The following is a 24,091-nucleotide window of genomic DNA, read 5'->3' as shown; positions in this document are numbered from 1 at the left end:
ACGAAGAAAGGGGAGTTGGAAGGAGGAGATAAGGCTATGAGAAAAATGAAAGTCCTGAGAAACAGTTTCAGAGTAATTAATAATCAATGTGTTAATTAGCATAATTGCTAATCAGTAAATTGATGGTAAGTGGCTTTTTTGGTTTGATGGGACCTCAATCCATTAAGGAAAATACCATGTCTTTCAAATTAACACAGTCCTTGAATTTTCCTATACATTTCAGTAGCCCAAATCATTGATACCTTTGACAAACCTGGCCCACTTAATTAGTTTAGTTGACAATCCTTTCACTGTGGCTCTAGGCCCACCCCAGATTAGTTACTATTCCTTTCACTATTGTATCTAGCCCACCCCAGACTTCTTACTTCTTAATCCCATCTAAGTCCTTTCACTGTCTCCTTTTGCATATAAATATCAGTCTCACCCCCATTAAGTTGCAGATTCACAAGGAATCTAGCCTACTCCTTTCATCTTTACAATAAAACTTGCCACTTTGACTGAAAGAAGGCTTGAGTGTTTGAATTCTTTCCATGTGGACTCCCCTGCATGCTTGCATTTCATGGTTCCCAGTGAGTGAGATGAGGAGATTGTGAAGACTTTTCATAATAAAAACTTGGGGAATATTGAACTTTCTAAATAAAATTTCTCTTCCATAAGGCCTCTGTCCTTGGATACCTGAGTTTCAGGTATCCAGGGCTTTGGACGGTCAGTTGGTTCCCTGACCCCCACTTACCAGCTACAAGCTTTCTTTGTGAAACTGCTGTGGGCTGTAGCCGAAACTTGGAAGTTACTCAAATCTCCCCATTGTTTGTTGCACTATTGCCACATCAGCAGTACCAGCTAGCTCCTGCTTTTCCCCCTCCCCTCTTTTCTAAAGCCACATCAGCAGTTAAGTTAGATATTAGATGAGGTAATTGTGTTGGGATAGGTGAAGATTTCCCGGGGTTTGTCTAGTACTTCGAGCTTAGATTGTGAGCCTACCTGTGTTAGGGTATAAAAATTGTGCTTCAGTTTCTGTAAGTTGCCTCCCTCCACCAGGTTCCCCAACCTGGTGGAAGGACATCCCTTTCTCGAGAATTGTAATAAATATTTTTCTTTCTGTTCTTAATGAGAAGCCTCTTCATTTATTTAAGATTTTGAGTAAGGGCCTTTTTATCCCAAATACCAGCACCCCAAACCACACCAGTTTCTCTTGGTAAACAGACACCTAGTGGAAATAGTGAATGACAATATACTTTTAGAAAAGGTGGTGCCTTGACAGGTGAAAAATCAACCTGAGTTGGTGAACAATTAATAAGGGGGTAGACTTTCAAATGAGAAGATGGGATGAAAGCCCTCAGTCCCTCCTGAGAATGTGACTTGATCATGAGATTCAGTCACCTCCAGCAATTTGGACAAGGAAATTCACCCAGAGCTGGATTCCCCTAAAGTCTAAATGGAAGGGATGGTTTGCCTTCAGGTGGATTTCACCTAGATTAGATTCTTTTTACACTCTAGACAAAAGTGAAGTCTTCTGATTGAGTAGGGTCATGCCTAAGTTTGAAGAGCATGTTCCATGAGAATTTGGGCAATCTTATCTGTCAGCAATGTCCTTCAGAGACTGACTGACCTACAGAGGCTGGTAAAACCTTAATCTGAATCAAACAGTCAATAATTAATTCCAGTATTTTATAAACTGTTTTTGAAAATAGAGGAAGAACAAATCTTACCAGACTCTTTCAATGAGACAATCATGGTCTTGATACTTAAACTAGGGAGAGAGAAAGTAGAGAAACAAAACTATAGACCACTATCTCTAATGGATATTAATGCAAAATTTTCGAACAAAATTTTAACAAAGGGAATATAACTACATATCTTACAGATTAGATACAATTACCAGGTTGGATTTACACCAGGAATGTGGATTTGGTCTACTATTAGGAAACTATAAATATCATAGACCATCTTAATAATAAAAACAATAAAATCACATGATTATTTAGGCATAGAAAATACTTTAAAAATACAATGCCCTTTTATATTAAGAACATTAAAAAACATGGCAATAAATCCACTCATATGCAAAGATTCACTAGTGGTGGCAATTGGTTGTTGTCCTTTGTACTGGAAGGTACAAAAATGATACAATTATGGTAGAGTCAAGTCATGCAGATTTATAACCTTGTCCTCTTTTTACATATTGGTGATAAGGGTCTCCAGATCTTCCTAAAATTTTTCTTTGACCTCATCATAGTTCATCATGGTGGGAGCATAGGCACTGATGATGGTGGCATAAAGTTTTTCTGCAAGTGGCAATCACATTTTCATGAGCCTGTCATTCACTCCTTTTGGTACACATACAAGCTTGTTGACTAGATTAGTTTTGATTGCAAAATCTACACCACTTTCAGGGTAATTTCTAAAAAATGTGTATCCAGCTTGAAATGGACAGATCGAGACAAGCACAGGCAAGAGTCAACTGAGAATTTGGGAACGTCTTTATTAGCTGGCGGCTGTCCACCAAGGAGGCAGCCCTGAACAAAGGTGTGTGTACCTTTTAAGCATCTTAGCACTTCCTGGTACAGCCTTGTGGTTCCAATAGCACACATTTTTCACAGAACAGTTTTGACAGGGGTTCCTAGGTACTGCTAGGCAAGGGGGCACAACAGAGAGGGGGGCCCAGGCAGCTGCTAGTCAAAGGGGTACAACAGAAAGTGTAGCCACTAACAGAAAGAGGCTACTAGGCCCAACCCTGCCTAGAAACTCAACAGACATTATCTCAACCCAGGGGCTCTGGGAGGGGAGGCAATAATGTCCACTTCACAGCTCCAACTTCATTAAGTGTAGTAAGTTGATCTCAACAATAAAGAAGCCTATTATATTCTTGGGGGTATGTATCTAAGATAATTTAGAGAATTTCCATTTATCAAAATGAATAACAAACATCCATTTTTGGTGATTCACATAGACAAAATTGACAGTAACAGAAGGAACCTAATAAATATTGTCAATTACGGGTTGCATTTTCCTCACTGTTGCCTATTAAGGAAAGGAATGCAGAAGAGAAAATTGAATTTGAGAAGTGGACAACTGAGTAAGAGTGGGGCATCTGAGATGGATTTCTGGATCACAGTTCATAATATAGGATTGACAGATTTCTGACTGATGGAGTACATCAAACCAAGGTTGATAAGAACGTATTGGCCAGATTGCAAATTAAATCAAAAGGCTTTAAACTAAAAAGAATGAGAGAGACTGCCTGTTTATATTCTCTCTGTTAGCTAACATGTGGAGTAACCTCAAAGAGGAAAGAAGAAAGGTAGCTGAGATACTCATTTCACAAAAGACTAAAGATGTGGCCTTATGTGCCTTTACACAGAAACCAGAGTTTAGAAAACAAACATGAGGAACTAGTAGGCCTAATTCCAGGAGGACGAATTTGACTTCAAACATAATGGAGGTGGTGGGAATAGACGTCTTCCTGGACCTTTGCTCAGAATGGCCATAATATTCAAAAGAAACAAGACAGGTAGAGTGGGGTAGCATTGCATATTAGGAAGGTACACTCATTTGAGGAAATCTAGGAACCAGAGGGTGAAGCATGATGCAGCGTATTTGGGAGAAGGTCAGAGGAGAGAAAGATAAAAGTGATTGTTATTGAAATATGCTACAGACCACCTATATGGAAAGAAAAACTAGATGATGACTTTGGGAAGCAGACTACAAGGCTGGAATAGAGGAATGGTGTAGTAGAGATGGGGTACATCAGTTATCCAAATATTTGCCTTGTATACTCTTCCTCCTTCTCTCTTTGTCTCTTCATCTGTTTCTCTCTCTCTCTCTGCCAACAGCAGAGTAGCTAATAACTTCTTCACTTGTCTTAGTGATGAATCTCTCCTTCAAAAGACAGCAAAGGGGAAATTTTCTTCTGGATCTGATTTTCACTATCTGGGAGGATTGGTTGTTGAGGGTAGAAGTGAACATTCCATCACAGTGTTTGTGAAAGGGGAGATGAAATCTGGGTGTGGTTTGATCTACACCCTTAATCTTATGAAAGCTGATTTCAATGAGTTCAAAGGAAAGGTAATTATGATCCTGTACAATAATGTGCCTCAGGGGAGATAAGCCCAAGAGAGATATGAGTTGCTCTAGAAATTCTCAAGAACCAAAGGGAATCAATTCTGCTGAGGAGAAAAAGTGGGATTTATCTGAAGAGACCAATGTATATGCAACAGCAAACTCAACAACCAATTTAGATAAAAAACAAACATGTACAGAAGATAGAAGTAAAGCCAGGTAGCCGAGTGTGAACACAGTATGCCACAAGTGTGGCACAGTCCTGTAAAACAGTGTCAGGAATACTAGGGCTTGGAATGAGTAAAGACTTTCAAGGGAAGTTAAGGGCAACAAAAAGTGTTTTTACAAAAGTTATATTTAAAGAAGCATCAAAGGAAGGATGGGATCTTTGGGTGGAATGGATTGGTCAATGACAACTCATAACAGACAAGGCAGAGATGGCTAATTCTACTTTGCTTTCTGTTAACTCTGCAAAGCAGAATGACATTCATTATAAATGATTGAATAAAGTGACTCACCGGGAATCATAAGTAAGGAGATCATAAGAGAGCATTTAGCCATCGTTGGTGAATTCTAATAACCTGGCCCAAATGAACTTTATCCTTGGGTCCTGAACCAAACAACTAGCAGATGTGGTTGCTAAACCAGTGTCTGACTGACATCTGAAACTTCAGTCATACATAAAGATGGTCTTTGATCTTGTCATCATTCACAAATGTACCTGCTACATGATAAAAGAATTCTAAAATCCCCTTATCTGACCACAGACTGGTGACATTTCAACTTTTTTTCCCCTCTTACCTTACAAAACCCTTCTCTTAGTCGACACTATGGCCTTCAATCACTTGACCCTTCAAATGCTTCCCAGGTCATCTGCCCTGCAATAGCTACTCTAGTGTTCTCCCCACTTTGACCTCTTGGTGACCCAATTCAACTCAACACTGTCCTCTTTTCTTGAATCTCTGGTGCTTACCATATTTCTGATAGTACCCAGTTAAGTCTCAACCTTGGATGATTCCTGTTATTTGCCACCTTTGCTCCTACACATGTGCTGCTGAATGAAGATGGAGAAAACCATACAACTGTTCTGACTGTGTTCACTACTGTTGGGATTGGAAGTTCAAATCCATGTGGACGGTCTCGGGCGGGTAAAAGTGGGACTTCTAAATCTTAGAGTCTTACGAGGCCCTCCATGAACAGCGGGGATTCGAGAAGGTCAGACTGAGCTAGCTCGGCTAGCTCGGGTATTTCCGCCTCTCCCTGGGAGATGCGTGATGGGTGGAGTCTCCCTGCCCTCGAGGTCGTCCCGGATCTGGGAACACTATTGTTACCTAACAGCACAGTATTCAGATGCAAACTATGCGGCTGAAGGTTAAGTAGCATTGAGGAAGCCTGAAAGCTCTCTTAGCACATGAGGAGCCAAGAGGACAGTAGGCTCCGCTTCTCTCTTTCCTCTCTCCCCTCCCCCTCTCTCCCCGCTTGTACTTCTACTTCCAATCCCTTAAGATCTTAGCCTCCTTAGGAAATCTCCCCCTCTTCCTCCTAAGGAAGACCCCCCTGCACTTGTAAGCGAAACCCTGAAATAAAGCTCAACCCTTATTTGACTCTGGAACGTCCTTTCTCTCATATGAGCATCCGGTTTTGGCCAACCGAAGACCTCGGAGGTGAGGTAAGAAGACTCGGGCAGCCCACACAGGCCTCTAGGCCTGGCAGTTGGCGCCCCAACAGGGACTGGGAGCGCAGATAATCCTGGGTGTTTTTGGGGAACACCCGGAAGGGGCTGTGAAAGAAGCGAGTCCCGAATCCTAGATTCGGAAGGAGAGAAAGAGTGAGAGAAGCTTCCCACACCCATGGGAAAAGGGCAGAGATGGGGAATCTATTGCCAGTAATAAAGCCAGAGGAACAGGAGGTCTGGGCTGAGAAACTTCACAGGGAAGGCAGGGAGGCGGGGGTCACAATAGAGTTAAACGACCTCCGAGAATTTTGTAAGGAAGGGCCGGAGAGGCCAGGGCGGGATTGGAAAGAGAGTGGAAGCGGAGAGAGGGGAGGGGAGGACCTTGGCGAGCAGAAAGTTAAGGAGTGTAGAGAAAAAATAGGTTCGGAGCTCCATCTAGCAGATGGGAAAGGCGAGGCAGGGGAGAATGTACCGTGTCTTCCCTCTGTGCCTCCTTATAGCACGCTCCATACTGGAGCGGATAGGACCTGCCTTAGCGGTCGCTCAGTACCCCGGCACTGGAAGCTCAAAGAAAGCCAAAGACCAGTGTGGGGAATAGGAGGGTGCCAAAATACCTTAGAGACAATGCACCCAGTAAAGTGGGAGGCAGAGGATCGCCAAGGGACCGTATGGCCGTTGGTGATTCCAGGACTTAGTTTTAACATCTGGGGCAGAGACATTATGAGCCACCTCGGGATGAGGTTATCAAATTTTTAGTAAGGGCCATTGCTGTTGTACTGGAGTCCCCACCCTTGAATTGGAAGTCAGACACCCCGATTTGGGTGGAGCAGTGGCCTCTGACTTCAGAAAAACTCCAGGCATTACAAATACTGGTTAAGGAGCAATCAGCACCCTGGAATGCTTCTGTGTTTGTTATAAAGAAAAAATCCGTAAAGTTCAGGTTCCTTACAGATGTTAATCAAGCATTTGTGAGCACCTGGCAGCAGCTATACCAAAACAAACAGCCACTATGCATTCTTATCAATTTTACCTTAAAGGCGATCCTCGCTAAACAAAGAAGGGGAAAAGGTCGCCTAATACAATCAGAGCTTGATACAGCTGTCTCAAAAGACTCACATAATACTCCAGCTATGAGACATTTTAAGATACTAATATGGGGTCGAGGGTATGTTTGTATCTCCGCAGGAAAAAGGAATGTGTGGATTCCCATTAGAAGGATCCGTAAGTGGGAACCGAGGTCGGAGGAGACGGAGACGCAGGAGGTGGAGACCCCGGAGAGCCCGGAGACCCCGGAGAAGGATCATACACCACCTGAGCCTGCTGCTGACAGCTTCCCATCTAGGCATCTCTTTCCACCGGCTGAAGGAGGACTTTGATATCACAAACCCAGGACATTGGAGGGGGGAAGAGGTGACCAATTTTCCACCTGTATAGATCCATTTGCAAGATTAAGGGGGGTGGTGATGTAAGGCACCAACACTAGCTGCTTCTCTTAGAATATGCTTTGGGATTAGTTGATTGCACTTCCCCAGTTGATTGCACTTCCCCTGTTGTAACTCAGCCATTTAGTTTCATCTTTGTTTTATTTGATGCCTCCCTTTGTCAGTTGTGCTAGCTGCAGATTTCTGTGTGAATGAAGTCTTGTTGTAGGGTACTCGTATGCTAAAGGCCTTCCTAATCCACTCAGCCTTCAGCCACTGTTTGCTCTAGAGCCAGGTGCTCTCCGCGCATAACAAAGAAGGGGAGATGTTGGGATTGGAAGTTCAAAATCCGTGTGGACGGTCTCGGGTGGGTAAAAGTGGGACTTCTAAATCTTAGAGTCTTACGAGGCCCTCCACGAACAGCGGGGATTCGAGAAGGTCAGACTGAGCTAGCTCGGCTAGCTCGGGTATTTCCGCCTCTCCCCGGGAGATACGTGATGGGTGGAGTCTCCCTGCCCTCGAGGTCATCCCGGATCTGGGAACACTATTGTTATCTAACAGCATGGTATTCAGATGCAAACTGTGCGGCTGAAGGTTAAGTAGGATTGAGGAAGCCTGCAAGCGCTCTTAGCACGTGAGGAGCCAAGAGGACAGTAGGCTCCGCTTCTCTCTTTCCTCTCTCCCCTCCCCCTCTCTCCCCGCTTGTACTTCTACTTCCAATCCCTTAAGATCTTAGCCTCCTTAGGAAATCTCCCCCTCTTCCTCCTAAGGAAGACCCCCCTGCACTTGTAAGCGAAACCCTGAAATAAAGCTCAACCCTTATTTGACTCTGGAACGTCCTTTCTCTCATATGAGCATCCGGTTTTGGCCAACCGAAGACCTCGGAGGTGAGGTAAGAAGACTCGGGTAGCCCACACAGGCCTCTAGGCCTGACACACTACAAATTTATTTGTTTTCAACCAAGCCATCATTGCTATTGGGCAGTTCTACTATACCTCCCTTACCAATATCTCACACAATGCAACAGCTCTTCCAAACCTTCCTTCCTTCCACCCTCTCAGCTGAGAACGTTGCCTTATACTTTTAAATTTTTCAAAAAGTGTATTTATATATTTCTAGCATTCTTTTCTTTTAAAATTTTGAATTCCAAATCCTCTCATCTTCCCCACTGTCAAGTGGACTGAACTGGGTTCTAACCTGTGGATGTCAGGAGCCAAAAAGAGCAGGCTAGAGAGGGGAGTCAGGAATCGAACAGAAGTTTGATTTCAAAGTGAAAGAAATGGTTTGCAAGGGAGGATGCATGTACCAGAGCCCTTTCCCTGGGAAGGTGGGGGGACTGGCTTTAATGTGCCTAAGCCTTGATTTTTATAACAACACTTATACATACATACATATGTGCATACATATATATATGTCATTATAAGTATATATATACATATACATACAAATATACTTATACACAATGATCTGTATCTCTGATAATGAGGGGTGACACAAGTTTGATTCATAGGATCAAGGAGAAAACAGAGGGAGGCCAAGAAGATAGAGGGCAAAAATGCCACCACACACTTGCCTTTGTTGGACACATACCAAAAAGGGAAGAGGAGAAAAAACTAGGACAGTAAATTCAGGCCTTGCCTGCAATCTTGGGACAGCTGTCTCATCTGGATGCCAGCTGCTTCTGGGCCCCTACTAGATGGATCTTGAGGGCCCTGGAGAGTTCTGTCATTCACTCAAGAGCAAGGCCTTTCTTCAGGTCATCCAGGAACCCACAGCCACAAGTCTGACAATTGTGGGAGTAGTCAGAAGGCTTTGATAGGTGCTCTTCGAAACAGTTATGTATGGCCAGTTTTCAGATAAGACCTATAGGTTGCTTGAGATGTACAATTGTGAGAAAACTCCTTGCATTAGTATTTGGATATGAGTTTCTGGTTAGCATGACATAGGCTCTTGGTTAAATGAAGATCTCTAAACTGAACACAGAGATGGTCCATTTTCCCAGCCACACAGGGCTAGGTTCAAACAGTGCAACCAAGTTTTCTCCTGATTCCCATAATTATATAAAGTCAGGTAGAGAACAAACTACCTAGAGAGCTCACGATAGACTAGTTCTGAGAAGGGAGATTTACATGACCCCAAGTAACCAAGAAAACTTAAACACAAACATCTTAAAACAAAATACCAAAGCTATACAATAGTCATCACCGATACTAATTAACATTAGGTCTCCTTGTGTCCTGGTGACCCATTCTCAATATCCATTTGGTCAACACATTTTGAGTCCCTGATGTCTCATGTACTTATGTGGTCCCTAGATACCTTTTCTTAGACAAGAAGCTTTATTCCCAGGACAGTCCTGAAGAAGGCTCTGCTTCTCTGGTTCCAAATCTAGAAGTTCTTAGATAATTCTGTGAGTAAGAAGACAATGCAATTTAGTAAATTTTGTTCTCCAATCCTAAAACTTCCGAGAATTTCAGTATATAAACCATTTACTATTTCTCTCCTTACCTAAATCCTGTACCTGACATAAGAATCTTATAAAAATTTGAGGGTCTAACGGTAATATGAACTTTCCTGCCTTTTAAAATAATTAGAGAGATAATTTAACATAATTTTACTTCTTTACCATTATCAATACAATTTATGTGTAAAAGCCCTAATCCAATTTTGAAAACTTATTACTAAAATCTATTTCAAACTTGAATTTATATCACAGATAAATCTGAAAACCAATAATACACATATGCATATAGTTCTTAGAGACAACAAATCCTGTTGCATTCTCAAAATTCTCTATTCCATTCATTTAGAAAACTTTTTACATTACATTTTTGGCTTATTACTTTGTCTAATCATTTTCCCCTTAGGAGGATATATCATTCTTATAATGTGACCACAAATACAGGTTAAAATTGTAAGATGTTCATATTTGCATCCTATTATAGTAACTCAGAAGTGTGGCAATATCAATCTATTAAGAAATTTGCTATAAAAGGAAAAAGTGGGACATGATTATCGTAATGGGGGGAATACTCCCTTAGTTCTGTTTGACTCCAGGCATGAATCATATCTGACAGCCAATCATGTAGTCACAGAGTGTTAAAAGCAAGACTCAAGATTAACTAGCTGGGGAAATTTCCAGAAAGGAAATAGAAAAATGGGCAAATACAGAGAGGAGGATCCTATCTAGGCTGTGCCAAGATTCCAAAGTTTTTCCCAGGCACAGACATCCACCCTTAGCAGTTCCCAGACTACAGTACATGCCATTTTCTGTTATTAACTACATGCTGATTCAGACAATTGTCCCTGTAATCAAAACTCAAGAAATAATAAATTATAGTCCCAGGAATTTTTACATTAAAGAGCATAATTTCACTAACCACAACCTAGGCTTGAATATCCTTCCTGATGTTTTCCTAACAATTAGCATTTCATTAATTCTTTCCTTATAAAGGAAAGCTACCCATATTCTGGGACTTCAGGAAGACAGCAAATACCTGAGAGTTGACTCATCACTGATATGTTGAAGCTACATCTTTAAAGCACCATATACGCTTTCATAACAACCAAGAATTTCAAGTGAAAATTTGCTGTTATCTTAAACCAATCTGTTTTATAACAAAATAGACCTCATTAACTGTTTAACAGTTTTCAAATATCTTCAGTTTTGTTCTCAGACTTCCTCAGTTTTCTCTCTGGAGATGGACAGCATTTCTTCATCATGAATTTTTTTGGAATTGTCTTGGATAATTATATTGATCTAAGTAGACAAGTCTTTCACAGCTGGTCATCATTAAAATATTGAGGTTACTGCCCACAGTGATCTCTCAAATTTTCTCACTTCACTTTGTATCATTTCATATCTGTATTTCCATATTTTTTTTCCGAGTCACCCCTTGTTATTTTTTTCACATTTCTAAAACCAGTTTTATTTAAAGAAGAGTTTAAATATATTGCATAACAGTTAAACTAGAAGAAAAAAAGAAACCCATATCAAACCAGTCTGTTATCTCACATGACATTGGGCAGCTGATGCTAGTAAACTGAAAACTCTGTAGTTACAACATGTACTGTTTTGCTACATTAATTCAAAATTTGTTCCCTTGTCAAAAGTTAAATTCAGGTAAAGTTAACCTCACCCTTTTCCCATGGCCATCATGGGGTATTACAATCCTAACTTCAATGGAACAAATTGACAAGAGTAAAAGGAGATTTCTCATATGTATTACCTCAGCTACATTCAGATTTGGAGACAGAAGCTTCCTAACTGCCCAGTCTCTTGCCCAGTCGGGGTCTTCCAGCAGCCTTCTCCAAATACACAACAGGTGGCCGGTATCTGTGAAATTAAGGTTGGTCTCATGTGGAAAGCATTATCTATTGACCATCAACTGTTGTTAGATGGACTCACTTCTGTAGGAGGCTGACTTAGATTTAAAAACACAGCTCCTGCTATAATCAGAATTCCAGAAATTGCCCTAGAGGAAAGGTAAGCAGAAAACCAAGCAGGTAAAAATGGACATTGTTATTATCTCATCCAGTTTCTATAATAATCCTATGATTTGGGCCCTACAATCTGCAGGTGAGGCAACTGAAGCCCAGAAGGCAAAGTAATCTGCTTAAGTTAATGCTAATAACAGCCTAGTTGGAAGAGACACCTATGAGGTAAGTATTACAGGTGAGGAAGCTGAGGCCCCAGGAGCCAAAGTATCTGCCTGGAGTTATATAGCTAACAGACATCACAGGCAGGGCCTGTACCTCCACCCCATCCCTCTTTAGTACAAGTCTGGTCTTTCTTTTACAAGTTTTTCTTTTTTAACTACATTCCCTCATTAGATTTCCCTTCAATCCCACCTGATATTTTATTTCCTCATTTTATTCCATCACAAGACACTTGGGAATCTAAGCCCACTCTGTTGGAAAACTAGGGAAGGCTAGTTGGCCAAATTCTCAAGACCAAAATCTCTTACTGAAATTCCTCTAGTTTTTTCCAGTTTTAGAGACTCAGTTTAAGAAGGCAGGGCTCTCTCCCGTAGCCAACCATTATTACCTGCAAATTTCAGGATGTCTTCAATTTTGATTTCACAGTTCTAACTTAAACTTTTCAGGTCAGCCTGTTCTGAGATGGGACAGAGCAGTAAATCAGGATACCACCACTAGTGAGAGAAAAAAAGGATGCTTTCTCAGGACTGCAGGTATTTCAGTGATTTGGAATCTCCATTCTGTTAATAATCTGTCATGGGGGCATCCAAAAAAACAGCCACCAAAGAGAAAATCATGGTCAAAATCTCCTATTATAAATTTCCCTAAGTCTAACAAATTCATGATCAAAAGCATCATACCTCACTTTCTTATTCCTTGTGTATATCCTGGTTTATAAATTTAATCTGCCCTTCAAAGGCACAATCTTGGACCAAGAAGTCACTTCTTCCCCACTCACCCCCCACTTTTTTATTGCTTGCTTGACTTGACCAGGCTTTTTGAAAAATCATCACTCAGCCCAAATCCAACTTGAAGGTCAACCAGGCTTTTCTGCTAAGTTTCTCACTGAAACTTTTCCTTCTCTTTTTTTCCTTCGGACTCCAATTATAGTAGGAGTCTATTTGCCCTTCTCAATGACACATACAAACAGACAATGAAAACAGTACAAGAAACACACATATGTCATGGTTCCCTTTTATACAAAGACATGGAGAACATTGGACCACTATGAGCTAACTCTTTACACGATGCCAGGTCTTTGACTTTCTCTGTTCTTTCCCCCATTTGTTGGGGAGACAGGACATGAGAAGAGTTGGGGTGCATAGTGACCCCCATCCAGAATATCTCTTTTCCATCCCCACTGGCCTGATCAAACAGGGGCCTCCTTTTCATCATTAGGTTAAGGCTTATTTGCCTCAATCTGTCACTGATATGATTATTTGCCCCACCCCTACTTTCCCATTTTCCTCAGTTTCAAAGTAGAAGTCTGACTACTGTCTCAAGTACTCACGTTTTCCTGTTCAAGTTGGATAAGAGTTTGCTTCCAACTTTTCAAGGAATAGGAGGCGGGGCATTCTGTCTGTCTGTCTGTCTATCTATCTATCTGTCTGTAGGTCTGTTTTTGCACTTGATAGTATTTTTTTCAGTTACCTGTAAAGATAGTTTTAAACATTCACTTCAGTAAGATTTTGAATTCCATGCTTTTCTCCCTCACTCCCTTCTCTACCTACTCCCCAAGCAATTTGATATAGGTTGTACTTGTACAATCATGTTAAGCATATTTCCACATATGTTGTGAAAGAAGAATGAGAAGAAAAGGGAAAAACTGCAAGAAAGAAAAAAGAAAAAAAGTGGAAATAGTGTGCTTCAATCTGCATTCAGACTCCATAGTTCTTTCTCTGGATGTGGATAGCATTTTCCATCATGAGTCTTTTGGAAGTCTTGGATCATTGTATTCCTGAGGAGAGCTAGGTCTATCATAGTAGATCATTGCATAATGTTACTGTTGCTGTGTGCAATTTTTCTTGGAGGTGGGGCATTCTTTCAGGTCTAGAGTACAAAGACAATTTGACCAAGTGATATGCCTTGGTGGCTTCCTGCCAGGGTACCATCCTGATCTTGTTTTAACCACCATGAGTTCACCTCATTCTCCTTCATGCTCTAAGGTATGAGGGCAAGAGGGCCTTCACCGCTCTAACTTGTTCCTTCTTTTTTACTTGCCAAGCCATTTGATAACCACAAGATAGACAAATGGAAAATTCCACTTTTTTTCAACAATTATCTTGATTTCAACAATTATCTATAGATTGCATTTCCATCCTCAAATCCTTGTCATATTGTCTAGGCTACGTGATATTTGGGCTCCAAGAAGCTATAAATACTCCTGCTTCGCATTTAATGCACAATAGATGGGAAAATCTCAAAACTAAAATTCTGAAGACCCAGATCATTCTAATGAGGAGAGCAAAAGGAATTGATTAAAGAGATTCATGTGTGTGCACAGGGAACTCTTCAGCCAATTTACACTTAAAAAAAACATATCCAGATGAAGGAAGCAAGGACAAGGACAGATAACAGAGGATAAAAGTATGGAATGACATGTAAGAAGAGTGTGAGGTGTGTTGAAGCCAATCAAGAGTTGAGATAGATGAGGCAACTTCAGAAAAACAGGAGGGGTTTTTCAAGGCTGGCTTATGGAAAAGAGAAAAATCAAGGAGGGAATTAGACCACAGCCTGGGAAGGACAGGATGATAACTGACAACAGTGAGAAGTCAGAGTTGCTCAATTCATTTTTACTGTTGTATTTTCTGCCAAGGAGAATGACCTTTGCACTGGAGAGGCTGGAACAAAAATGCATCACAGAGGTCTTCTCTCCAATGTAAGTAGCTAGAGAGTGCTCAGCAGCCACAGAGGAGCTCAGCTCACCTGGTTCAGGTGAACTCTGGCCTCAGGGTTCTAGCAGAGGGTATTGAAGAGCCCACTTCAATAACATTTGAAAGATCTCCATTCAATAAGGACTTGTTCAGCACCCAGTATGTACTAGACTCTGCTACTGCTGGAGATGCAGGTGCAAAGACTGAAGCAATCCCTACTCCCATGGAGCTTCCATTCCAATGGGGGAGACGAGAAGCAAATATAAAAATATATGCAGCCTCAATATGGGGTAAATTCGAATAGGCAGTTAAATGCTAGGTAGTTTGGAAGGGAGGACAGTAGCAACTTTCTGAGATCAAGCAGTTTGTGTCTGTTATAGGCCAGTAACTTTACTACAGGTGAATGACTTAAAGACAACAGTTGGGAAAAGAATCAAGTTTCTAAATCTGAGTTACTTCTCAAATTAGCCTAGGAAGGTCAAATGGAAGCAAGGAACAAGATGGAGTGGACACATAGACATTCAGCTTCTTCTTGGAGGAGTAGACATGGGGGAGAGAGTCACCATCTACTATTGCTTCTCTGTCAGCTTTGAATAGCAATACAGATTCAGTCCATCCTGTAGTTCTCACTCAGAACATCCCCATCATCTTTTCGCCCAGTTTATCGCTCTGCTTCTGCTGATCCAGGTACTAGTAAATCTAATGGCTTCACCTAAAGCCATGGTGATGACTCCTGATGTCTTACTCTTCTCACAAACCCATTCAAGTTCAGTTTTAGTGGCTAGTCTTAAGAATGTTGGATTAATTGCAAAGTTCTATGTCCCTATACCAGGTCTCTTAAGTCAATACTCTCTGTAGGCTGAATCAAAGCTGAGTTATGTTAGTGTTTATTGGAAACATGCTTATATATGCATATATTATGTTCCTGATATGATGAAGCTCCTTGAGGACAAGGGCTGTTTTCTATTTGTCTTGTATCCTTAGAGCCTAGTACAGTACTTAGCATATAGTAAATGCTTCATAAATGCTTGTTGATTGCTCAATTGACTAGGGAGATCATAGTCTGACTGTGAGATCACATGTGGTAGCACCGTGGCATAAGAAGGACATGAATCAGCTGGAGAGTGTTCTGAGGAGGGAAGTCAGGATGGGGAAGGGTCTCAAGTCCATGGCATATAAGGATCATGTGAAAGATATGGACATATTTTTTCATGGAAAAAGAAGACTGAAGTGGGCCAGGAGATCTGTCTTAGAGTATTTGAAGGACTGTCATATTGAAGAGTGATTAGATCTATTCTTCTTATGAACAGTGCTAGGTATGGAGAGTTAAATTCAGGTCTGAGATAAGGAAAACCTTCCTAACTATTAGAACTGACCAAGGTGGACCCTGTTTTCTCAGAAAATAATGTGCCTTCTCATTTTAGGTCTTTATTTCAAGACTGGATGATGAACCAGTCAATCTGTAAATGTTTATTAGGTACCTACTATGTATTCAACAGTGTGCTAAGGGCTGAGCACACAAAAAGAGACAAAAGACAATCACTGCCTCATAGAAGCTCCCAGTTCAGCAGGGGAGAAAACAGGCCAATGACTATGGACAAATAAGTGGATAAATAGAAATGAACAGAAGAAAAGCATTAGTTTTAAGAGGGATTTTATTTGGGAATTGAAGGAAGCTATCAGCCAAGAGGCAGATGATGAGGGAAAGCCTTTCTGGAATAGTGGCAGTTAAATAAAACTCCCAGAGCCAAGAAATGGAACGTCTTGTTCTTGGAACAGTCAGGTCAGTATCACTGGATTGAAGGGTATGGGGAATACTGTAAGGTATAGGAAGACTGGAAAACTGGAAGGCATTTGAATCCCAAACAGAACTTTATAATCAATCCTGGAGGCCATAAAGAGCCAGTGGAGTTTGAGTATTGGGGTAATGTGATTGCATCTGTGTATTAGGAAAATCACTGTAGTGGCTGAATGGAGGATAACTTGGAGTGAGGAGAGCCTGGGGGCAAGCAGACCCACTAGCAGACTATTGTAGTAGTCCAGGTGTGAGGTATTGATGATCTAGACCAGAGTGGTGGTAGTATCAGAGGAGACAAGGGAGGTATATTTGAGAGATTTTGCAAAGGTGAAAATGACAGTCCTTGGCAGCAGATTGGATATGTAAGGTGAGAGATAGTGAGAAGTTGAGGATGACTCCTAGGTTTCAAGGGGGACTGGGAGAATGGTGCTGTCCTTGGCAGTAATAGAGAAAGTAGGAGAGTGGACAGGATAAAGTGGAAGACAATGAGTTCCACTTTGGACATGTTGAGTTTGAGACACCTACTTAGTTTAAGATGTCTTACAGGTAGGTGGAGATGTGAGATTGGAGGTCAACAGAGACTGGGGAGAAAAGGTAGTTCTGGGAGCATCTGCTATGGTAATTAAATCCAATGGAGCTGATGAGCTCACCAGCCATAGGATAGAAGCCTGAGGGACACTTATAGTTAAAGGTCAGGATCTGGGAGAGGATCTAGCAAAGAAGAAGGAGCAGTGTGACAGGAGAAGAACCAAGAGAGAACAGTGTCTCCAAAACCTAGAATAAAGAGAATATTAAGAAGGAGAGGGTGATCAAAAGTGTCAAAGGCTGCAGAGAGGCCAAGGTGAGAAAACGATGAGAGAATGACCAAGTGTCAGATGTGTTGTAAACAGGATTCTTGCTCAGTTACGAGTAATAGTAGGTGGTTGCTGAGGTCTTTTCTCACTCTGAAATTCTAGGATTTGCCTGTAGCATTTTATATTTTTACCAGCCCTCCATTTAAGAAAATTGATCCCTTTATGTCAGTTATTTCCATAAATGTTCCACCATTCCACTTCCACATATGAGCCCTCCATGGTAACAAATAAAATGTTTTAAACAAAACCAGTCATACAGGCACTGGAACTGGAATGTACATAAAAATAAGCAGTCATTGTCTCTCCTCTCTCAATGAAAAGTGAAAATTATTTTTCCAATTCCTTTCAGGGCCAAGGGCAATCATTGTGAGCACTCAGTTTAGTCATTATTTTGGTATTCTTTTCATTCCCATTATTGTAATAATTGTATATATTCTTTTGGTTCCACTCCACTATGAATTAGGTTATAGAAGTCTTCTCATATTTTTCTGAATTCCTCACTTTGTCATTTTTTGATGAAATCTTATTCTATTTCATTGTGGCATATACCACAGTATAAATATCTAATTTCTTATTGTGAGTGTCTATATTTAACTGTTATTTACCCCTCTTTGTCTTTGGATCAGTTTTATTTGCAAGTATTTCTTATCCTACCTCTACTCATTAAACAATCCCTTGTAACACATTTTTTTTTTAAAGAGAAGAGGAAAAGGAAGTTTGATGAAGCTAATTAATACATCAACTGAGTTTGAAAGTGTATGTGATGTTCCACACCCACAGTTCCTCGTCTCCATTTAAAGGAGGGAGATGTGTTTTCTTGTCTCTTGTTTGGGTACAAGCTTGGTCATTATAACTACATAGAATTCTAGGGGTGTTTTTTGGTCACTATTCCTTCCATTTACATTGTAGTGACCTTGCATATTGCTTTCTGTATTCTAAATACTTTACTTTGCATCATTTCAACATATTTTCCTATGCTTTTATGAATTTTAATTTATGGTTTAATATGAATCTACAGTTTATTAAGCAGAAATATTCCCTACATGCATGTACTCTAACTTGTTTATCTGATCCCCAATCAACAGGAATCTATTTTGTTTCCAGTTTTTGCTAACAAGAAAAAGAGGTGTTTCTATGAATATTTTGTAATACAAGTGACTTTTCCAGCCTGCTTTGGGTGTACTTCTAGTGGTGGGAGCTCTGAATCAGAAACATATTTTAGTGACTTTTTCAATAATTCCAAATTGTTTTCCAGAAGTCTTAGACTTACAGTCTTTAATTTTGATTTTATTTAAAGCTTTCTAAATTAAATATGTTTCCATTAAATACATTTATCTTGGATTCTGTTTTCAAATGTATTTATCATTTTCCTCTATTTTGTTAGGGGAATTTAGGCCATTTGCCTTCAGTGATATCATTGTTAAGATTATTTGTTCCTTTAGTCATTTTTCCTAGATGGGAGTATGCATTTTCTTATTTCTTTTAAATCATTTCTATCAATCCAAATGTAACATAATCATTCTAATCAAAGTTTCTCCAGCTAATACTTATACCTTTGTTGGTTATTGTACATTGTGGTTCTCTTTTATCAAAGATAGGAACTTTTGCTAATCAGATCTGAAAGCTTTACTCACATTTGTGGTGTACTTTCAATAGGGAAATTAGATCTATGGGCAGGAAAATGACTCAGAAGTGAGCTTTAGGGAATAAAACTCATCTTAATATTGGAGACAACCAGAACCAAACATTCTTTTATGTGATGACTGATACCCAACTTATTTTAAGCCATCTTCTATATAATACAATTTGAAGACAATACAAGTTTTATAATATCTTTAAAGAAATTTGAATGGCATTTGACCCATTAGAGGAAGAGAAGAGAATAGAGGAAGGGATAAGCATTTATACAGTACCTACTATATGCCAGATGGTATGCTGAGTGATTTTCACTGATATTATCTCATTAGTATAACTTGAGTAGTGAGCAGGTGAGTTTCACCAAAAGGCTGCTCAAGTAACTTACAGACATTTCACAAATTACATACATCTCAGCTTACTAAAGACATCTCTGGGCTCTTTTGTTCTCTTCTTTGTGGCAACTATTCAACATCACTCCTCTGAGAAATAAGGATTGTTCTATATCCATGTCTTGACTTTTGTCCATTTCTCATTTTTCAGAGTCAACAATTTCTTTGTTTTATTGGATCTGTTGGAAAGGCAAATAGTATTTCATCTTTTTTTTTTTTAATTAATTTATTTGCTTTCAGTTTTCTACAATCATTTCCATAAGTCTTAGATTTTCTCTCCCTCCCTAACCCTCCCTCCCCGAGATCGCATGCAATCTTATATGGGTTCTATACATGCATTCTTATTAACCACATTTTCACATTAGTCATGTTGCATAGAAGAATTAAAATGAATGGGAGAAACCACAAGAAAAAACAAACCAAGACAAAACATAGCACAAGAGAAAATAATCTGCTTCATTTTGCATTCCAATTCCATAGTTCTTTCTCTGGATGTGAATGGCATTTTGCCTCAAGAGTCCTTTGGGGATGTTTTAGATCCTTGCATTGCTGTGAAGGGCTAGGTCTACCAGAAACAATTCTCACACACTATGGCTGTTACTGTGTACAATGTTCTCCTGGTTCTGCTGATTTCACTCAGCATCAGTTCATGTAACTCTTTCCAGGCCTCTCTGAAGTACTAGTGTTCATCATTTCTTATAGTACAATAGTATTCCATTACATTCATATGCCACAACTTGTTCAGCCATTCCCCAATTGATGGGCATCCCCTTGATTTCCATTTCTTGGCCATCACAAAGAGAGCTGCTATAAATATTTTTGTGCATGTGGGACCTTTTCCCATTTTTATGATCTCTTTGGGATATTGCTGGGTCAAAGGATATGCACATTTTTGTAGCCCTTTGGGTATAGTTCCAAATTGCTCTCTGGCATGGTTGGATTAGTGCACAACTCCACCAACAATGAATTAGTGTTCCAACTCTCCCACATCTTCTCCAACATTTATCATCTTCTTGTTTTTCATGTTAGCCAATCTGATAGGTGTGATGTGGTAGTGTCTAATCTTTGTTCTTGATTGTAATTGGGTTTGTCAGTGTGGGAAGTCTACTAAACCAATCATATATCAAGCAATCAATTCCACTGTAGAGGCTTGGTTCACTCAAATGCCCAATTCCAGATTATCTTGCTGATGTTATACAAGCCCCACAGGGAGTAACCAAATGTTTCTTCCACTAAACTAAAATATTTTCTGGTGCAGATGTTTTTTGCACTTAATGAAAAGACTTTGATTCAGTAGAAATATTCTTACCTGGTTAAGGTAATAAGGGATCATGGGTTGCTGTGACTGATTCATTGTTCCCCCTTCCCCACTCTTATAGATGTTAATTTTGTCTTTTGTTCTCACCAGTTTTTTTCTTATCTGTGAGATAGTTCCATTTTTATTTCCAGTGATGTTCAGCACTTCTCTTCCAACTGTCTTCTTGAAGGCAGTATTCATGATTTGCAATTATGAAACTTTTAATTCATATCATTCTCCACCAAAGTGTGTATGAATTCTCTTATTGCCAGGAGCTTTAAAATGATGATACTGAACCCAGTAATCTTATGCTTTCCAATTCTTACATTTGGCAGAGTTGTAGCTTAGTAATTTTCTGTCATGTCCAACTCTTTGTGACCCCATTTGAGGTTTTCTTGGCAAAGACATTGGAGCTTCCTTCTTCAGCTCATTTTATAGACATGCAACCAAAGCAAACAGGGTTAAGTGACTTGACCAGGGTCACATAGGAAGTGTCTGAGGCCAGATTTGAACTAAGGAAGATGAGTCTTCCTAAGACCAGACCCAGCACTCTATCCACTGTCTTTGTAAATGAGTTATTATACAGTAGATCAGCATGCTCACTGTGGAAGGAAAAGGAGAAAACCCACAAGTAAAACTTAAGTGTCCAAATGAGATTTATTAAGGAATAGTCTACGTAGTTTACTAAGGCCTCAGTAGAACTGGAGACATGAGGTAGGCATGATAAGGTCTCACCAGTCTGCATCCAGATTGGGGTGGAATAAATGGGACCTCTAAAGATGCCTGCTCAACTTATCACTTTTGTGTATGAAATGTCCCATACCTGACTTTTGTTAGGGATACTCTGTCAACTTTGGAGGGTTTGAGGGTAGTGAATGTTGGGGAAGCAAGGTATTATCTATTGCCTCTCTTTCCTGACCTACATTTTATGATTTTTGAGCATGCTAATGAGTTAATTGGACAAAGAAGGGAGGAGAAGCTTGGAAAGTCCAACTCATTCCGTGACTAATTTAGGGTGTGTCCTTCTTCAGATAAAATTTGACTCTTCTTCCACACCTTGAAGGATTTCTGATAAAGTCTCTTTTGCACAAGTTGTAATGAGACCATAAAAAGAATTAACATGTCAATCATGCCTGATGTTCTGATTTAATTCTTAACTCTCCCAAAGAAGCCTCTAGATTATAAAGTGAATTGGCTTACCTTCATAGACTCTCAGGATGCTATGATCATAGACTTTGGATTAGAAGTCATTTTGGAGGCTATTGCATAGATTTGCTTGATGAAGTAAATGATTCAGTGGAATGGAGTGACTGGACCAGTGTCATATAGTGAATATCTGGGGTTGTATTTGAATGCAAGTCTCCCAGATTGAAAATTTTGTGAACAAAGGACTCTTCTTGTTCTTGTTCTTCTTCTTCCTTCTTCTTCTTCATTTGTAACCGCATAGTTCAAAGTTTCTTTCCCACATTGCCTAATTCAGGAGGTTTGGAGGGGTGAAATTTCCACGTGAACAAACAACTCCCAGAATGTGGCTGAGCAGGAAGTAGGCACTCGGGATGTAAATATTTGTCTCTTTCAGATTTTGAGGAGCTGCATTTCCATAATATGTGGGGGAACAAACTCTTTCAGGTTTGGAGAGGCCAGGTTAATAGAGATGAAGATGATGTCCTCTGGGCTAACTTGGGCTTTTCTCCACCCACTAATTTATGCTTGCTTGGCAGGACAGACTTGGAGCTTAAAAACTGGGATACTTTAAACCTCAGAGTTATTTGGTAATCATGAAGCTAATAAGAACTACTTGGTTTATAGCCTACTCTGTTCAGAGATGAAAATTTAGGAAGTTTATTAGACAGTCACATTAGCTAGGTAGAGGTTTTTAAATTGAGGATAGAGGAGATCTGGCATTAAGTCAGAAAAGATTTCAAAAGAAAAGATGAAGCATTGGCCTAATGGAATGATTCCACATCATTCTAAGGAACTCAGGGCCCAGGGTTGCAAGTCTCCTCTCGGGAGGACTCTAAGGGAGCTGCTTTCCTAAGGTGTGCTTGCTTGCCTTTTTTAAAAATAAATTCTTGAGCTGGAGGCAGTGGGGAAGGCAGCATCTAGACCATTATTGGAATATTGCAATATAAGCCTGTCAGTAGTCCTGTATTTTCAGAAAGGTAAGGGTTCTCACAAAGGTAAGCTACTATGACCATACGTGTTCCCTATGTACCTCTCTGCTTGTGTCCTCAATGCCTGTGCCTTCTTTCTGTTGATTATCTCCACCTTATCCTGTCTGTGTCTTAGGTGAACATAGCTGTTTGTGTGTTTTGTTTCCCATTAGTCTGTGAAGGCAGGGACAGTCTTTTGCCTTTCTTTGTATCTCCAGTGCATGGTACATACTTAATAAATACTAGATGCCTATGTGCTCCCATTCTCTCTGCACTAACCCTTTATTTGGTTAATGGAGAGTACTCCAGGTTTACGTAGATGACATTTTTTTACTATGTCATTTCGTTAAATGTCTTTATTTTGAGGTAATTATCTCCTTTGGCTGACTATTAAATTTAAAAACGTGGGTGGGGCTTGTGAGCAGGCACTTTGATTGGATTGCAGAGTACCCAAAGGGGAGTAATGCATAATGACTATTAAGGGAGGTTGGATTCAGGTTGTGAATGAATTAAAAGAAAATTTAGTGATGCTTTCTGTTTCCTATATCACCATGATATTCCATGTATCTCTTCCTCTCCCTGAGAATCATCCCATACAACAAATATTTTTTTGGAAAAGTAAACGAAAGTCAGCACATCTGATAGATACATTAAAAAAGTCCAGAAAACTGTCATGTGTGACACTTGTGGATCTTCAACTTCCACAAAGGGCATATCTTCTCATACTCCATCTAGCCCTAAAATTTTTTCCAAGTAATGATTCCCACTCATTCTTCATTGTAAATATAGTGTGCTGTTCCTTCATTTACTATATATATAGAATTGGAAGGGAAGAGAGGAAGGGGACAGGGGTAGGTTGTCTAAGAAAGGATGTGTAACAGGCTAAAGGAAGGATCATCAGCCTTTCTCTCAAGGGCACTGAAAAAAGAGGTTCAGTTTTCCAGCACTGAAGTTGAGGGAGGGAGGTATCAAGTGCATTTCTGTGTTTTCCAATCCCTAGAAAGCATCTCATTATAAGGGTGAGGGGGCCCTCTAAATTCACACATGCTTGGCATGGCCATCTAAGGCATTGCTGTAGGAAAGGATGGAAAGAGATTAAACAGAGACAGAGACAAATACACAAACACAGACACAGAGAAAGAGAGACAGACCTTTGTAGGCAGCTCTTTTTCCTCTCTCTCCTTTCTTTTTTTCTGACATAGATATTACTGTGATCAGAGGAGGTTTCAAGGGTAACAGACATGGCCATACCTCAGGTACTGTCCTAATTTCTGGGTCTACTTTGAACTTTCCAGGGATTGAAGGGTCAACTTGGGGCAGAGGAGCGAGGATGGAGATGAAGTGGTTGAAGATGTCAAAGAGAACTCTGAGGGGACGGGCCTGTCAGGAGGAGGGGGTTCATGGCTCGTTCTATGTGGACATTGGTGAGGTTGAAGGAGGTGAGGGGGGGAGTCA

At 40.2% G+C, this 24,091-nt stretch overlaps 1 protein-coding gene and 1 long non-coding RNA gene across 6 annotated transcripts in view; one reads left to right on the top strand and one right to left on the bottom strand.

Annotated features, from left to right (window-relative positions):
- Nucleotides 1–8,090: 8,090 nt before the first annotated feature.
- Nucleotides 8,091–11,684, bottom strand: LOC140503354 (uncharacterized). Its single transcript, XR_011966779.1, has 2 exons — nt 11,385–11,684; nt 8,091–9,563 (listed from the first exon to the last, which is right to left on the bottom strand). It is a non-coding gene; the product is annotated as an uncharacterized lncRNA (long non-coding RNA).
- A 2-nt stretch (nt 11,685–11,686) lies between these two features.
- The window catches only part of LOC140503351 (cytosolic phospholipase A2 gamma-like), a 42,461-nt gene continuing 30,056 nt past the window's right edge, over nt 11,687–24,091 (top strand). For 3 of the 5 annotated variants that reach the window (XR_011966778.1, XM_072607248.1, XM_072607245.1), the window contains exon 1: nt 23,944–24,060. Coding sequence is in view for 4 of the 5 variants with exons in the window: in XM_072607248.1 (XP_072463349.1) it covers nt 24,037–24,060 (24 nt within the window). In the remaining variant the exon portion in view is untranslated. Of the gene's footprint in view, nt 11,818–12,260; nt 12,348–21,909; nt 22,646–23,838; nt 23,893–23,943; nt 24,061–24,091 lie in introns of those variants that run through there. The other 2 variants (XM_072607246.1, XM_072607247.1) reach the window with 2 other exon arrangements.

This window comes from Notamacropus eugenii, chromosome 5, assembly GCF_028372415.1.
Source record: "Notamacropus eugenii isolate mMacEug1 chromosome 5, mMacEug1.pri_v2, whole genome shotgun sequence".
NCBI lineage: Eukaryota > Metazoa > Chordata > Mammalia > Diprotodontia > Macropodidae > Notamacropus > Notamacropus eugenii.
This window is presented reverse-complemented; position numbering and strand designations above follow the sequence as displayed.